The sequence below is a fragment of the Acanthochromis polyacanthus genome, chromosome 19 (genome assembly GCF_021347895.1).
Source record: "Acanthochromis polyacanthus isolate Apoly-LR-REF ecotype Palm Island chromosome 19, KAUST_Apoly_ChrSc, whole genome shotgun sequence".
In the NCBI taxonomy this organism is placed as follows: Eukaryota; Metazoa; Chordata; class Actinopteri; family Pomacentridae; genus Acanthochromis; species Acanthochromis polyacanthus.
In genome coordinates, this window is record NC_067131.1 from 13,670,946 (window position 1) to 13,689,011 (window position 18,066).

General features: G+C 41.4%; 1 protein-coding gene across 6 annotated transcripts; it reads left to right on the forward strand.

Annotated features, from left to right (window-relative positions):
- Positions 1 to 1,679: 1,679 nt before the first annotated feature.
- brsk1a (BR serine/threonine kinase 1a) lies at positions 1,680 to 17,333 on the forward strand. 6 transcript variants are annotated; one of them, XM_022219800.2, is made up of 19 exons: positions 1,680 to 2,977; positions 3,334 to 3,428; positions 3,686 to 3,771; positions 4,085 to 4,225; positions 4,493 to 4,609; positions 4,880 to 4,913; positions 5,360 to 5,428; positions 5,582 to 5,728; positions 6,731 to 6,762; positions 6,886 to 7,050; positions 8,447 to 8,544; positions 9,782 to 9,935; positions 10,064 to 10,124; positions 11,297 to 11,927; positions 12,174 to 12,222; positions 12,336 to 12,459; positions 12,764 to 13,017; positions 13,531 to 13,620; positions 14,672 to 14,795. In XM_022219800.2, exons 1-18 carry the CDS (start codon positions 2,893 to 2,895, stop codon positions 13,592 to 13,594), a joined length of 2,406 nt encoding a protein of 801 aa, XP_022075492.1. In that variant the 5' UTR covers positions 1,680 to 2,892; the 3' UTR covers positions 13,595 to 13,620; positions 14,672 to 14,795. The 6 variants fall into 6 exon arrangements, with proteins under 6 accessions (XP_022075492.1, XP_051795425.1, XP_022075477.1 ...); XM_051939465.1 differs by having other exon boundaries at positions 13,531 to 13,617; positions 14,657 to 14,778; XM_022219785.2 differs by having other exon boundaries at positions 1,681 to 2,977; positions 12,807 to 13,017; positions 14,672 to 17,333.
- Positions 17,334 to 18,066: the final 733 nt, after the last annotated feature.

Below are 18,066 nucleotides of genomic sequence, written 5' to 3' on the forward strand. Positions count from 1 at the left end.
TTACTTTATTTGAACACTTACACTACCGTTCAAAAGGCTGGGGTCTTTTTTCAATGAAGATAACATTAAATTAACCAGAAATACAGTCAAGACATTGTTAATGTGGTAAATGACTATTCTAGATGGAAACAGCTGATTTTTAATGGAATATCTACATAGGGGTACAGAGGAACATTTCCAGCAACCATCACTCTAATGCTACATTGTGTTAGCTAATGGTGTTGAAAGGCTCATTGATGATTAGAAAACCCTTGTGCAATTATATTAGCACTTAAATAAAAGTGTGAGTTTTCATGGAAATCATGAAATTGTCTGGGTGACCCCAAACTTTTGAATGATAGTGTACATGTCACTCTACTGCATGAAGAAGAAATTGATTCACTTCATACATCTTTACAGGTATCTGACAGCTTTTAAAAGTTACTATAAACATTAGGATTTTACATACAGTGCAGAATATATTGTCATTTTATAACCTATCATTTGCTTTATAAAACTAACAGTTTAAAAATAATGGCTCACCTATTCACAATGTTCATTTTGCACTCTAAGAACAACAACAATAATAACACAGAGACAGAAACTATGTTTTGATGCAATAGTATATTTTGCTGGTAGTAATTTGTTTGAATGCAGGAATTTTGCTTATAAAAGACTGAGATGAAATAACTTGTCTGACATGTCCGCCTTAAGCACAGACACATGCAGAGAAGGCATGAAATGGGGCATAAAGATTTCAAAGATTGAGGGGAAAAATGAACAGTTTGGTGTTCAAACTTTCCTGGAAGAGAAATCTGTAACAATGATTATATCGTTTATAGAACCCAATCAATATATTGCTTGGCCGTAATCATTAAATAGAATTTCACACATATTTGCTGTTGTTTTCACAATTTTTAAAGGATTTTTTTACAGTGTTCCCTATTCTTTTTAAGTTGTCATTATGATAGATGCTTATCCTATTATTATTATTGTTGTTATTGAGTCCAAATAATCAAAAAATATAATTATCAAAATAACAAAAAGTCACGTCAGCATGTACATAATGTCCAAATCAAAAATCTGTATGTTTTTTTTTACAAATCATAATAAATTCTTTTACAACATGTGACATTTACATTCATTTTTACTAAATGTAGTTTTACTGTATTTAAATTTGCCAAAAATATAATTATTTTACAGATATTTACTGCTAATCTTTTCAAGATTAAAGTTAGTGAATGTTACAGTATTTTTAAAAAAATATGTCATACTAAAAATCGTACTAAAAATATAACTATTTTACAGCATTCCACTAAATTATATTATTTTTATATGACACAATATATTTGTCCTGGAACCTTTGTGCCAGATTTTTTTTTTAAGAATGAATAATAAAAGTATTTGAATAAATTTTGTAATTCGTAACGAATTATTTTCACATTATTGAACTGCTATTTTTTTTTCATTGTTTTCCAAATGTGACACCTCCTATAGAAAACAAACTTAATGCCACCTTTGGGACACCAGAAAACACCCCAACATCCAGCAGCGCCCCGGACACTTGGGCGTCCTGATCCCGGTGAGGGAGGTGTCCGCTGCGGCTCCCCGGGGCCCACGGGGCGGCCTGGTGCTGAGGTGAATGCAGAGATAAGCATATTTTGAGGAAGATGATCGGGAGGAGGAGGAGGAGGAAGAGGAGGAGGGCGGGGGAGGAGAGAGAGGAGAGAGGATGGAGAGGGAGTGAGACCCGGATGCTGATGCGAGTGAGGCGAAGGAAGGAAGAGGGGAGAGAAAATATCGATTTACGGCAAGAAAAACCGAAGGGAGTATAATACAAGGGGGCCTTTTTACCCTGCGTGAACTGCAATCAGAAGCGGGGCAGGGGCATCGGGGCGGCGGGCGATAGCGCGGCTTCATCCGCGGATCCGAGTGTGTGTGTTGTTTTTTTCCACCTGAGCATCCGCCGGTGAGGGAGGAGGACACGCCAAAGGAGAGGAGCGGGGAAGATGCTGTGATCCGCTACTTGCAGTGATGTAGAGAGGCAGAGACGGGCAGGGACAGGGAGGGGGAGGACTACGCTCAACGCTGGGAGAAAAAAAAAAGATGGTTGTTTTGCGGGGAATACGCGCTTCGCCTCGAAATATTGTGAGAATGCGGCGGCCGTCCGATGAATCTTCCCGTTTGGCGAGAAACTTCAGGCGGTGTCGGTTTTTTTGACAGACGGCCGTCCAGGCGTTGAAGCTAAAGCTAGCCTCGCTGCTGTGTGGGAGAGCGGCGGCGGCGGCGAGGCTAAAATAGCATGTTGTTGCACCTGTAAAACAGGCCTGACAGAGAGAATAACATCCATTTAATTCCACTCACTTGACGTATTGGGCGTTTTTGTCGGTAAATTCAACCAGCGAGTGACATAAATGTGAGCAAAACCTGCTTGTTTTGAGGCTAAAAACGTTTTTTCCTATTAACCGTCATATATAGTTAACGTCAAGGTGCAAGCTAAAACAAATAAGCTAATGTACATAAGTAAGGCTCATTAGTTTGCTAACCTTGTCACGTTTATCTTTAGGCTAGGGGTCGGTATTAACGCATAGCAACTTGATGTCATCTGAGTTTCCCTGCTTTAATCTACCAGATAGCGAGGTGTTTGGTTAAATATCATGTTCACAGAAATATTTAGCCCGGTTTTAGATGCTCATTTGTCATCCAAGGTGTTGTAAGTCTTTTTTTTTTTACATGTTTCATTTAGTAACTTCAGAGTAGCAGTGTTGTCACGAGTATAAAATGCAGCCCTTCTAAGTTGAGCATCACCTTGTATCCCCACAATAACTTCTGTATACAATATCACAGTAATTGCAATAATCACAGTGCAGTAGTTGTAATAATACTTGTGTATCAGCCTCCAGTCAGAGCAGTATGAGTAAGGAACTGTCTCTAAGTCAGTCAGCTCAATATGTTGGGCCCTATCGACTGGAAAAGACTCTGGGGAAGGGACAGACAGGTGAGTACACCATACTGTTTTTGAGTGTAAAAATGGTAAATCTCGCTTCTGTTTTATAGGGTTGACATTTGAAATATAAATCACAAGCTGAAACAATTCACTTAGCAAATCGCAAAGGCCCAGACCCAGAGTTCAAACTGTTGTGTCAATAGTTTTGTGATGGCATCTCTTGTGCTAATCCTCCATCTCCTGTTTTAAATCTGTTACACAATGAATATTGAACTGAAGCAGGACTTTAAAGCATCAAATTGCAAGAAGCCTCTGATATAATTTGTGTAGAATTAAAAGCTATTTTTTTCCTGTCTCCAATACCTTTTTTTTCTTCCCTCCTGCTCATCTCTCATTCTGTCATTCAGGACTGGTCAAACTGGGGGTCCATTGTATTACGGGTCAGAAGGTAGCGATCAAAATAGTCAACAGAGAGAAGCTGTCTGAGTCAGTCCTGATGAAGGTACGGTGTGACGCTGCCGAGATTGTTGCTCACAGTGATGACAACGGTGCTAATTTTGTATATAGCATGATGTGTTGAGCTGTACACAAACCGCTCCATATTCTCTATATTTATCTTCTGGATTCGTTAGTGAATTAACCTCGGTTCTTGTGTTTTAAAAAAATGACGCTGACTGCCTGCTGTGCTGTGCTTCAGTATCTTCATCTCTTTCTTTCCTCTCTTTCCTTCTGCCTTCTTCTTTCTTCTTCTCTAACCAGGTTGAGAGGGAGATTGCCATTCTGAAACTGATTGAGCATCCGCATGTGTTGAAGCTGCATGATGTTTACGAGAATAACAAATATCTGTGAGTTCCCTCTGCATTCAAAGCAGCCTTTCACTTTGGTTCAACGCAGTCTGCATGCTTTTGTTGATGAATACTGACATTTGGAGTGGGATGGGTGTGAATATTACCCTAAGAACAGTGCTAACTAGCTTACTTTTCTCCATCTCCTGCAATTATTCTGATCTATTTGGTGGAAGGATATACCCCCAATCCTTTAATACTTCTATAGTAGAAAACAGCTGTTTCAGTAGAAGTCAGGTTAGCTGAAAGTGGGTTCGATCTTAGTTTTACAGTCAGAGAATCAAAACTGAGCGTTGTCCATGTTTGTCAACAGGTACCTGGTGTTGGAGCATGTGTCAGGAGGAGAGCTCTTTGACTACCTGGTGAAGAAGGGCCGGCTAACTCCAAAAGAGGCCAGGAAGTTCTTCAGGCAGATCATCTCTGCTCTGGATTTCTGCCACAGTCATTCCATCTGGTTAGTTTCTGCTCAGAGTAGTGCTTCTTCAGCTGGGTTCTGGGTCACATGTAGGATGGTGGTTTGGGTTCCTTTGCTGACTTGAAGCTTTTGCGTCAAACAATAATAAAATCAATGTCAGTTTGATGTAGTAAATAAGTGGGATAACCTGTAATTCTGCAACGTGAACCGATATGAACGACACTTTTTCAAACTCGTGCGGCTGTAATTATAGTAGGATGCCATTAATCAGCACCACAGGTCTGAATATTTTGTGTGTTTGTGCAGTCACAGAGACCTGAAGCCTGAGAACTTGCTCCTGGATGAAAAGAACAACATTCGCATCGCTGACTTTGGCATGGCCTCCCTACAGGTGGGAGACAGTCTGTTAGAAACCAGCTGTGGGTGAGTACCAGCCCTGTGTGTAAGTTCAGACATACTTAGTACAAAAAGGCTCATATTTTGTAATGTTAGAACTTGTTAATAGATGGATTTAAACTTGTATATTCTTCAAAGACAGAAGCTAAAAAGCACACATTAGCAGTGACGAGCACATACAACACACATGCATTACTTTCTTATGCTGCTTTAGTTTTCCTGTTAGCACTATTACTTCCAGTTCTTCTGGGCCTGTAAGTGTGACAATTTTCCCATAACATGTCTCTTTCCTTTCAGATCACCACATTATGCTTGTCCTGAAGTTATACGGGTAAGTGTCCAGTGTCCTCCTCAAATGTAATAAAAATGAGCAAAAATCTGAGGAAAATACTTAATTTGCAACGCTACATGAGCTAAATGCTTACTAAAAACATCATTAATTATTTTCAAAAACTCCTAAAACTCTGTCAGATGTGTTGTTTTCATAAAGGCTCGTCTTTAATAAGAGGGAATCTTTAGGGCTCCGAACACTCAGAAGATTATCCAGTTGTATCAATGAAAAGATGTTTTCACTGTGTTTTGAACTGAGATCTACTAAGTGCTGGATTAAAATGGATTACAGCGTTCCTTTTGAGAGAGATATAGTCCGTGAGTGTAGTCTTGGATAAGCTTTAAATCAGCTGACATTATCTCAGTGAATGTTACCAATTAGTGCGACTCATTTCTGTATTCAGAAATAATTGTGAATGAATTCACGGGGGATTCTGCCTTTGGCAGGGGGAGAAATACGATGGACGGAGAGCAGATGTGTGGAGCTGTGGGGTCATCCTGTTTGCCCTGCTGGTGGTAAGTCTTCAACTCGTGTTTTCACAGTGCGCTTTGGTCTCTTTCTAAATGTGTGTGTATTGCAATTTGCTTTCACTTCGTATTTTTCTCAAAGTTTACTTTATCAGATCTTATTTTTTCTGGCCCCTCTCCTTGGCCACTCTCTCGCTACAGGGTGCTCTGCCGTTTGACCATGACAATTTACGCCAGCTCCTGGAAAAGGTGAAGAGTGGTGTGTTCCACATGCCCCACTTCATCCCGCCGGACTGCCAGTCTCTGCTCAAGGGCATGATTGAGGTCAACCCTGAAAAGAGGCTCACGGTATGAGATGGCTCACACCAGTCTCATATGCAGACTGTACCCAGAAATAATTTAGTCAGATTTACACCTGCATTAAATTGTCCACCTTGACCTGGGCTCGCCTCTCCTTCCTTCCTTTTGGATATGTAGTGAAGAGAGCAGCTCAAACCTGGAGTGTTCACACCCTGCTGATTAAGCCTGTCAGTGCCAGGTGAATCTCTATACTTTGCACTGTCCTGGAGTTTTCAATTGGCTTTCTGTGGTGACATTCCCTCAGTGGTCCACCAGTATGGATGCATTTATGTGAACCAGCAGTGATTGGTTCGCCAGAGATGAAGAAGCGAGCAACTGTGGCAACAGAGACAGAGTAGGCCTCAGCAGATCTGAATATGACAGAACCTGTGGTTGAAAAATCTAGCAAGCATCCAAGATTTTTCGTACTCCAGATTTTTTTTAAAAAGTCTGTATTTAAAGGAAGAATTACAGTAGAAAAAAGATAGCGGCAAATGGCAAAGCTTCAGTTAAAAGCAGGCGTTGATAGTGTTTGTGTAATTACTCTCACTGCCAGAAGGGGGAGACAAAAGATTTACACTGCAGGTTTAATTCAGCAGCTGTTAATAACATCATTAATTTTTGGTTTTGGTTCAGTTTTTGTCCATGCTGGATTTCTAATTATATTCCTATAATACTCTTATTGCAATAGGACTTTATGTTTTTTGTTGTATGAAAGTGCTATCAGAAGGATATGTGTTAGTACCAGGTTTAAAGTTGTGTTTTCAGACAGTCTAATTCAATCCCATGTCTTCAACTCACTTAGTGATAATTTAATGTTATATTGTCAAACACTGTAATGTTGCACGGGTATAAATTGCCATTTCAATATAAAATATTGAACCCTGATGAGATGTGTGAATGCAAAAAAAGATGCAGTGTGAACTGTTTACACTGCGCAGCTCTGTCGCCATCTGGCTGTTAACAGACTGTAGAAACTAATGGCCCCATCTGCCCTGTCACCCCTTACAGCTAGAGGCCATCCAAAAACACGCCTGGTACCTGTGAGTATACGCTCGTTTTTACTCACTCGACTGCTTAAATGACGGTGCATCATACATGAATCGTATACCTTAACGTCTGTGTCATTGGTGGGTTTCGTTGTGTGTGTGTGTTGTGGATTCTAGGGGTGGTCGTAACGAGCCGTGTCCTGAGCAGCCTCCTCCCAGGCGAGTGTGTGTGAGGCGAATCTTATCCCTGACTGAGCTGGACCCAGATGTGTTGGACAGCATGCACTCGTTGGGGTGTTTCCGGGACCGAGTCAAGCTCACACGTGATTTGCAATGTGAAGAGTAAGCATTTCTTTTGAGTGCCTGATTGTAGACTGAATGACTGGAAGAATCCAAGCATCTCTCGGTAACCATTAATATCTGAATGTGCACAGTGGTAGTGTTTGCTGTAGGACTGTTCTGCTGCATTGTGCACATCGGTTACTCGCTGATCTTTGTCACATTTTGAGTGCTGCCTGAAAGCGTAGACAGGAAACGGTTTCTTTTCTACCAAGCTATGTGAAACTCCTACTCTGAGTCAGTGAGACTTCACATAGGGTTTAAAGGTGTCAGACTGTGAATAGCTGCATCTACCTTCAGGGACTAGATCCTCTATAAGACAAGGGTCGTGGTGTTGAGCTTTCACATCCTGCCCAAGAGATATGATCTAGCCTCACATCTATCAAAGTGATAGTACGGTTGGGTGCTCTTTGTTCAGTGTTAAATAATCACAAGAAAATAATATTTAGGGTTTCAGTTAATTTGCTGATTTGCACTCATAAAATGTGAATTTTTCTGCCTCTTTGAACTCAGCATGATGGCCTTACATTTCTGGTTTTGTCCTCCACCCAAAGGTACTCAGTTTACTGTCACAGAGAAGAAAATAAACCAGAAAATAATCAAATTTAAGGAGCTGAAAAAGAATATTAACTGTTTTGCTGACCGATTTAAATCGTTCAGAATTACCTGAGTAGTTGAGAACTAAATAATAAATACATTAATTGTTGCAGCTCTAGTACGTTTTCAGGTTGTTTGACCACCCGTCCAGTCCTCATGATTGCAACATTTCTTGAATGTCTGCATGATATTTGTTCAGATTTGAGGGAAAAATGAACTCGAACGTATTCAGTTTTGGTGGTCAGAGGTCACTGTGGCCTCACAAAGCACGTTTTTGGCCACAACTGAAGAATTCATGTACTAATAATTATGATACAATTTCATGCAAATATCTAATAGGATAAAACAATGAAGCTGTGTCATTTTATATCAAAAGGTCAAAGGTCAAGTCTGGACAGATATTAATGTAGTCTGCAACTTAAATAGTTTGCGGTGACAGGCGTTTGTAGTTTGACTCTGTGTGATGTATTCAGGCTGTGGAGGATGAGCTACTGAACATACAGTGACACAGATACAATGGAACATGCTGTACTTACAAGTTTTGGTGCAAAGATGCCGCTTCTGTCCTGTCTGTTCCAGTGCATATTATTGGCTAAATAGAATGTTTTATAAATATATCCTAACATAAAACCCAAGCGTATGAGTGCGATTGTGTCATTGTGCGGTGCGCTAACATTTTTGTACCTGCAAATTTTTTGTACGCAGATTTTTTTTGAGAGGTTCCTTACCCTGATCACATATTTTTCCTTTCTAAATCATTATCTCTCAAATGGGTTTCCTTGTTTCACTGTGTTTGTCTCAGAGAAAACCAGGAGAAGATGATCTATTACCTACTGCTGGACAGGAAAGAGCGTTACCCCAGCTATGAGGATGAGGACTTACCTCCACGCAATGACGTAGGTCAGTCATTAGGGGGCAGGAGGGATCCACTCAAGGGAGGACGCTCCTTTTCTCTGTCTCAGTTGTACCACAGTCTGTGAATCTGCTGTCACACACAGGTACTCTTTATCTCTGTATAAATTTGGGATTACCTGAGCTTATGCAGCAATAATTTGCTCAGATTACCATTTGCAATAAAGCATGAAGCAATATGGAAGACAGACCAGAGAGGTTTGTGCCAAAGTGCCCTCTCAGATTTGGCTGCGTTGGCCCAAAGCTCCCGAAGCGTTTTTAGTTTAGTCTTTGATTAATATTGTTGAACCGCCAACACTAAGTCGTAATTGTCTTTTAGAATGTGCATACCAGACTTCACAGGACATCTGCAAGATTTCTCTGTGGGACAAAAGTGAGAGAGGGCAGCCATTCTGCCAGTGCAAACGAAGCTAAGTTTATCACAGTCACAGATGGTGCAGCGAGCGGAAGGCCTGTGGAAAAATTACTTTCAACATGATCATACTTCTCAGAGGTGCAAAACAGAAAATAAATGCATAGTGAAGATGGTGAAGAGCCAGCGCCGTTCTTACTAATGGAGAGCAAAAGGGTTTTTTAGAAATGTGTTGTTTTATTTTGAGAACGCTTAACTGCTGCCACCTTCTCAGAGCAGTCCTGTTATATTCCACAGTGTGTCATGTGTTGGTGCTTAACCCTTGTGTCGTCCTGTGGGTAAAATTGAGATGTTTTAAAGTTTGAAAATGTGGGGAAAAAAATATATTTTCAAAGTGAAACTTCTGATGTCCACATTTTCAACGTTTTTGGGAAGTTTCTGAACATTTTTTGGTGGAAAAAAAGAAATGTTAAAAATATTTCTTAAGAACATTTACAAAAAAAATCCACCAAAATCCAGCAAATATATTAGAGGTTTTGCTGATTTATATGTAATCATTTTAAGTATTTTTAGATTTTTTGGGGGGAAATTTTTACTCATTGTTTTGAAAATATTTACAAGAATTTTCTTGCCACATTTGGGTTTTTTTTTAAATAAAACTTTTAAGGGAAACTTTTAAGGAATTATTGGAATTTTCTTTCTGAAGGTTTTGCAAATTTTCAGAAATTAGGGGAATTTTTTTGCTGAATTTTTGGATTTTCTTCAGACAAGAAAACAATACATTTTTTTGGTGCCAGTAAATGAAGACAACAGGAGGGTTGAAAGGATAGCTTTGCTTTGAACTGCTGATAAGTTTATGGTGTTTTTCCTCAGCAGACCCTCCCAGAAAGCGTGTCGACTCCCCAATGCTGACGCGCCACGGCCGCTGCCGTCCTGAGAGGAAAAGCCTGGAGGTGCTGAGTGTTACTGAGCAGGGGTCTCCTACCCCTCCTCGCAGGGCCCTGGACACAGCTGCACACAGCCAGAGGTACAGTGTGTTATTGTTACACATATACGGTGCATACATAGGGTGCAAGAATTCAGTCTCACACAGTTTCCTGTCGCTTATACTCTTGTCTTTTCTGGAAAGCTTTTAACCTTTGCTCTCCTTGTCAGGTCTCGCTCAGTCAGCGGAGCATCTACTGGTCTCTCCTCCAGTCCTCTCAGCAGTCCCAGGGTAAGGCTCTGTCAGCCAGCCTGTAAAAAAACTGTCGCAGCGCTATCTTTGAACATGATACAAGCATGTGTTATAAAATACAGATTTTCCAACATTCCACTTTTTTAACATTTACCTCCCACCTGTCACCTATTAGGACTAAAGTTCCGGTTTTAGATGTATGTGCTGCAGTGTTTCCCAGCTGTCAGCCTCAGCATGGTTTGGATTCCTGTTGAGGCCCAGAGTGTGCCTCAGATTTCCACCCTGTAGATTCTGCTAGAGTTTGGGACTGTGTGTGGTTTGGGATTATTTACAATAATTCAGTGTTACCATCTGTATTTTTTGAAATCCTTATCTACATTTTAATGGCAATATTCCAAACAGAATTCAACAGGTTGCGATTCACAGGTCAATTTTAGTGTTTGTGTTTTTTAAACCATAAAAACCATTAGCCTCTTTTCACCTTGTCAATGCTTCACTAATTCTGTTGTAAACTATTTATATCAATATGCTGTGGTAATTATTGCAGCATTTTTTTCTCTGATGTTGCCCGCCCCTGCGTTAGACTGCTTTACAAAAATGTAAACACTCTCCACAAACCCCTAAAATGTCCATTTATCTATCTCCTCAGTCATTTTTACACATCATCACAACACCTCAAATGAAATGTCTCACCCAGCAGGAGGTTTGCATTTTTCTTCTGTCTTCATGTCACTTCTTTTCCTCCGCATGCTAGAAGTAATTCTATAGCTAATTTTTTTTTTTTTTTACTTATACGGTCAACTTAGATGATTCAGGTGATTGTTCTGGGTTGATCATGGCCAAAACTGTGTTTAAAAATGTGTGTAAATGGTAAAGTTTTAAAAACATAATTGTCAGTAACACTGTCACTGTCTTCTGTCACTGCATTCTTAACCCTTTCACTGCCACAACTGTCACTAAGCCGTCACTAACATGAGATATAAGTCGCACTTACAAAAAAAAGGCTAAAAGGGCAGAAATGAGAGCTTTTATGGTCAGCACTGATAGCAATGCATTTGGCACGTTCACGACTCACAAGATGCACTCTTCTGTCATTAAGCATGATATTCATTTCCATCCTTTCTCCATTTTCCATCCCTTCTCTTTCTTGTTTTCCATCTCTCCCGCCCCCCCCCCCCCACCTCCCCACCCCGACCCCACAAACCCCCCAGTCCTATCAGAGCCCCGTCTTCACTTTCAGCCAATCAGATGTCACCTCTGCCACCGCTTCCCCCCTCACAAAGGAGTCCAAACAGGGAAGTGCCACCACTCCACGCTCAGCACGGGCTCATGACAAGCCCAAAGCTTCCCCCAACCCAAAGACCCAGACCTTGCCCACCAAGGGACCAGCCGACAGACCCCATCTGCAGCCCATCAAATCCCTGCCTCTGCACAACCCATCCTCCCGCTCGCCCTCCCCCTCCCCACTTCTGTCACCCATCCCCCGTTTCTTCTTCCCTTCGTCCTCTGTCCTAAAGTCAGTGACTAAGAGCTTCTACCCAAACTCTGCCCACTCTGTGCCGCAGGTCACCCCCCAGGGCTCTCCGTTGCCCACACCCTTGGGCACCCCTGTCCACCACCCTCACCACCCTTCCTCCACCCCGCCCTCCTCTTCCTCATCCTCGTCCTCCTCGCGGGCGGAGGGAGGGGGAGGGGTGGGCTCGCTGTCGCTGACCCCGCCTTCAAGCCCGGGAGGGGGAAGCGGCATGGCGGCCAGCAGCTCCGCCCACTGGAGGACTCGCCTCAATTCTTTCAAGAACAACCTGCTGGGCTCGCCCCGCTTCCATCGCCGCAAATTGCAAGGTGAGTTCTGCGATATTACATGGGAGTTACGCTGCGTTTTCACCTCACAGGTCTGGAAGAACCCACGTAGGTGATCGTTTCAGAAGGCGTTCTTGTTCCTGATGCCACTTTAACGTACATTTTTTTCTTTCAGCATTCAGTATTCAAGAAGTGTAAAATGACTGAAGATCACATTTCCACCATTTTTTTCCCCTTTTGCTGATATTGACTCAGATTTTAAATGTAATAGTGATTTGTCTCTCTCAGTTCCTACATCAGAAGACATGTCGAGTCTAACACCAGAATCCAGCCCAGAGTAAGTCACATCCCCTGACACGTATCTTGTTTTCACAATATAAATCCGTGTGTATGCTCTCTATGAGTATTTGCTCATACTGTATATATATGTATTTTTTGTCTGACTACCAGGCTGGCTAAGAAGTCGTGGTTTGGGAATTTCATCGGCTTGGAGAAAGAGGAGCAGATCTTTGTGGTGATCAGAGACAAACCTCTGAGTTCGGTCAAAGCAGACATCGTCCACGCTTTCCTGTCTGTAAGTATCCGCTGTGTTCTGTGTTTCACACCTCTCACCACCAAAGCTCGTTTGTAGAAAGCATGGCTCTCACTGGCAAAGCTGCAGCACATTCACTCTCATACTGTGCGCACTTCATTTCTTTCATTATTTCAGTTTTCTCTTTTTTTATGTGTTCAATCTTTATTTAATCTTTGATCACTCGTGCCACGTAGATGGATCACTTTGCTTTCACCAATGGCTCACTCTTTCTCTCTCCTCTCCTCACCCTCACCCTTTGTCTCCCTATACTCACGTTGGCCCCATACCTCTCCCGCCTCGTAAGTCTGTCGGTCTCTCTGCTTCTTCTCTGTCTCCCCACCACACAGATCCCGTCTCTCAGTCACAGCGTCCTCTCGCAGACCAGCTTCCGGGCCGAGTACAAGTCCTCCGGCGGCCCCTCCGTCTTCCAGAAGCCCGTCAAGTTCCAGGTGGACATTGCCTTTTCCGAGGGCGAGAGGGAGCGGGACAGGGAGAGGACCGAGAGGGAGGGGAGGAGGGAAACGGGAATCTACAGCGTGACGTTCACCCTCATATCAGGCAAGTGGACTTGACATTAAACCCCTACATTGTGCATTGAATTAAAGAGTGGAAACATAAACATTCCGAACATAGTTTTCTTTAGTTCCAGCAAAAATGTGAGATTTTGGAAACATTCTCAAAGAGGAGAGTTGTATGAAGAATCAACACCACAGAAGCTATAGCTAGAAGATGGTTAGCTAAGCTTAGCACAAAGACTGAAACTAGGACAGGGAGGAACTTTTTTTAACCTATTTAAATACACCCTATTTTTAAAGTTTGTCATCTTTATTTAGTCTTTGATCAGGCACTTCCTCAAGCAAATCACAATTTTGTTAGGTTATATTTTAAGGCTGTCTTTTGTAGACATTTGGCAGTCTGGTCAAAAATAACCTAAAACACAAAAAATGTGACATGAAAATCACCATAATCATCATTTTAGATTTGATACTGAAACTAAGGTGTCACACTGGTACAAATATTTTTGGAACAATGCCGACCAAAATGCATGTGTTTGCCACGGAACATGTCCAGGTCCGAGTCGCAGGTTCAGACGAGTGGTGGAGACGATTCAAGCTCAGCTTCTCAGCTCCCATGATCAGCCGCTGGTGCAAGCCCTATCTGGTGAGATTTCTTAAACACACTTGTCCACACACTAGAGTGAAAAAAATAACGTTTATCACCTTTGCCTTCATTCCTCTAGGTACGTAAAGCTGCAGTCCTACTTAAACTGAGAGATTTGCATTTGAAATGTGTGTGTGTGTGTAACTCACACTAATCTCTTATTTTTTTGCTCTGAACAGATCTGTCTGCATCGATGAGCTTTCTGAGTAGATGCATGCTCAGTTTTTTGTCTTTGATGCAGTGGTTTGTGTGAGAATGTTTCTAATGAAGTTTCTTTTCAAACAACACTTGTACTTTTTGCTAACAATGCCTCTGAAGGCTACAGCGGCTCACTTTAGGGGCTGATTTTTTGGCAGAAAGAAAAGAAAGTCTAGTACTACCCTACTTTCCGGACTATAAGCCGCTACTTTTTTCTCACACTTTGAACCTTTCGGCTTATACGACGATGCGGCTAATGTATAGATTTTTATGGGCGAGCTTCATGCCATCAGTGCGTTTAGCCTCGTCACATCAGACCAGTGAAATTACCAAACAGGCCACAGAGAACCATTGAAACAGATTGAGTTAACTCAAACGCACTGGCACTAAATTCTTCAGATCAGTCATTTTGTGCATCATGCTCAAACCCTCATCATGGAAAACACACAAAGAAATGCATATGATGCAGCTTTTAAGTTAAAGGCAATCGAATAGCTTGGCATCAATGAATTGATGGTGAGATGTTGGAGTCGTGAACTGACTCGATGCTGCCATGTTACAGGCACTGTTTGGGAAAAAAAGCATTTATTTAATTAAAAGTTTAAAAAATCCTTCTGTGTAATTATCTCATGTTACAACATGGACGCCTGTGTCTTATAGACAAGTGCGGCTTATATATGTGCAACAGTTTTTTTGTTTTTAAATTTAGTGGGTGCGGCTTATGTTCAGGTGCGCTCAATAGTCCAGAAATTACGGTAAATTTTTCGGCTCACCCCCCAATTTTTCAACCCCACCTGTAGCATGTAAGCGTTGAGAGTCACTTTCCCGTTCTCTGCTCCTGATCCCTTCCCAGATGAGAAGAACGGCCGGCCCCACGGGACCCCCACCCGCCAAAACTCGAGGCGCTCTGAGGGTGGGGGCGACAGGTGCGAGTGGGGCGACCGAGCAGACGGTGGAGGCATAGGAGGCAGCGGGGGAGTCCTGCAACGCAGAGGCTCGGCGAAAGAGAGAACCCGACTGCTGTCCTCCAACGGAACCCAATCCCAGCCGTAGGATAGAAAGTGAGACCACACAGCAGGATGCCTGAACTACACCAGAAAGAAGACAGTATACCTTCATCTCCAAGTATCCCTGCAAGCCATGAGCTACTCCTATTCTTCCTTGACTAAGTTATTGAAGGTGCTTGACCATAGCAAGGATTGAGCCTTCCCCCCCCTCATCGTGCATTTTTTTTCCAACATTCTCTTGATCTTTTGGATCACCAGGATTCTTATCCTTACGTAACAAAGAAGTGTTAAGGAACCACCCTTTAATTAAAAAAAAATAATATGTGAATGAGCAGTTTGGTATCCGTCATAGATACAGCTTCACAGATCAAACTAGGATTTTTGAAGTGCTAATGTGCATGCCAGTTAGCAAATCAGCCTGCTAAAGGATGCTGACACGATCAGATAGGCTAGTCTACCATATCATAGTAATACAGTATCTGACACCAAAAAGAAACCGCAGTCTTGTGATGGTTCTCAAGATCACTCTTTAAATTAACCCGTGCGCTCATATCACTATCAAGCAACATGCAATTACCAGTCCGTACTGAGAGAAATATAAACGCATCCTAAAGAGTTAACAACCTGCTAGCGCCTCAGTGAGTGGTGTCGAACAAAAGGTCCTGTTTTTCTCAGGAGAAACTACATCCTGGAACTCCAGCAGTGTCTTCTCCTGAGGTAAAGAAAACCAACAAAGTAAGCTAAGTAAGTGAATGTGAAATAAATATTTTTTTATTTAGTTTTTATTTATGTTTACATACTTCTTTTGAGGATGTCAGTAGCACAGCGATCGCAGTAACGACAGCAACCGAAACACTCCGGTGTTTGACAGGAGAAGCTGACAGGCATTCATTTAAAGTAAACTGTTTTTGATTCTTTTGTATTTCCTTTTTACTCAGAGACAATACGAAACAATGCATCCGAGATTTTTTTTTTTTTGCATTGGACCCTTGTTGCTCTGAAGGAAAACGTTTTTTGATTTGAACAGAAATATGAACATTACTATATGAGAAGAAGAAAAAAAAAAACACTATGCGTGAATAGTTCCATGAGCCTCATCACAGCTGTTTGTGCCCAGATCGAATGAGAAGAGCATTCCTGGCCTGTGGATCAAACAGAAACCACCTTTCTCGTCGAGCTTGTCTCCTGTTGCCATAGTATTCACGTACTGACTTATAACAAAATAAAACAACAAAAAAAAGAGCAAACCCCACACCCAAACACAACGGAAATTCATCAATGGACGTTTTCATGATGCCGGACTTATAAGGCTTGCCGTGTCGATTCCTCTTTGAACAGGACTTCAAAATGGGAAGCAACCGAAGTCTCCTAACCCCAGTGCTCCTCATTTCAGTGTTCACCAACAAGCCAAGTAGTCCATCACTGCACCCACGCTCATCACCGAGAGTCGCACCATTCTGCAAGCAGACGTAGCAACTCGGACAGTCACGTATTACTCCAGTACTCTGTCAGACTAGTCGATGTTCATCACCAGTCTTCCATACAGCACAATATGCAAGAAAAGCGCAGAATGTTTTCAGAGAGGTACACAGTGCTACGGTTTTGTTCATTTCACTGGTTTATTTGCATATTTCTCCACTCCTCCCGCTCTATTTATTATTTATTTGTATTTATTTAAGTTATTCGGTTATGTCATGTGTTTGTTTACACGCTAGATTTTATGCCAACGAAAATGTGTCAATTCCATCCTTTTCATTTCTCGATCTTTTTTATTATTTATTCTTGTTCTCTCTCCACGCAAAAGAACGACTTTGATAGCAGTGCCGACAAGTTGCTCTCACCGAACGTCTCCAGCCGTCTTCGTCCGCGTCTCACGTCTCTTTTAATCACGCTTATCTCTGGTAACTGGAATCTGTGCGCGAGGCGGGGCGGATGACGACCGAGCGAGAGCGAGAACTGGAAACTGTGCAGCAGATGCATTTTGAGCTGACCACGTACGGAGATGTTGACTGACCCAGTAATATTAAATGAGTTAACACAGCCAAAACCATAACCTGGCACATCATTTTTCTCTTCTCATGCATCGAATGCTTGCTAATTCGCTCCATCTCTTGCTTTTATTGCCTTTTGTCCCTTTGACCTGTCTGTCTGCCTCCTCACCTGTCGCGTAGCCATCATCACCAGAGAAACTCTGCGATGTTGTTCGCCTCACGGTCCATGCACACTTTATGATTGCTCACCGTCATCAGTTTCATCTCTCACCTCCCACCTTCACTTTCATTGACCCAACTCTGGCTAAGATTGTAAACTATTCTCCATTCATTCATAAGGGTCAGTAGAATAAGGTGTTTAAAAAAAAGAAATGTCTGTATCATAATTTAAATATAAAAAGTGCACTATTATAACTATTGCCTGTGATAAAAAGAACAATTATGATTGAATTGATGGTCAAAATAAAGAGAGATCCACCTTATTGTTATGGTTACAATAATAAACCCTAAATTCATATGTGTGTCTATTTAGTTTCTGGGTTAAAATGGTGTCTCTTTATTTTATGTGGCTGTTTCTTTTACCTTGCACTAAAAAAATGATCAGGCTTGAGACTGCATCACCACCTGGATTATTTATAGTATGTGCTGTAATGTCAAATAATAGAATACCATGAAGATAATGATTATTATTCTGAAATAAGATAAAAGATTGCAAATGTGCATCCAGTAGTAATTCCTGGAGTTTTAGGTCACCTCCCAAGGTCTTCTTTGTCAAATTGAATATTCTGGAGATCTTAAACGCATCTCATGGTTGCTTAGATGAGACTGCTTAATTCCTGCTGAGATGCTTAAAAGCTCCAGAAAAATGTAGTAGGTGGACTTTAGATAAGATTTTTCAGACCTAGAAATGTGAAATATTGAAAACAGGTTTTACCTAAACACAAGCCTTTGATGTGACACGAATACACAGCATACCAAGAAAAGAAAAGTGTTTATTTAGGGACATTTTGTGTTGAAACAAAGCTAAGTTATTCAAAATGTATAAGAACATGTTAAGATGATGAAATGTATGTTGCATATAAATTGAAATATATCCATTTTATCATCAGGGCCCAGTTGTGGATCATAATGATCCATTTTAAAGAAACATTGAATTAGATAATCTTGATCCAGATACAGAAATTATGTGTATATATATATATATATATATATATATATATATATATTAATTACTTTTGGTTGAACTTAAT

Bases quoted from the DNA above. Each gene is read 5' to 3' on its own strand.
- brsk1a (XM_051939464.1), top strand. From the start codon at position 2,893: ATGAGTAAGGAACTGTCTCTAAGTCAGTCAGCTCAATATGTTGGGCCC. The intron at 8,545-9,781 runs GTCAGTCATTAG...GTTTTTCCTCAG, and splicing joins ACCTCCACGCAATGACGTAG to CAGACCCTCCCAGAAAGCGT. The intron at 12,223-12,335 runs GTAAGTCACATC...TCTGACTACCAG, and splicing joins ACACCAGAATCCAGCCCAGA to GCTGGCTAAGAAGTCGTGGT.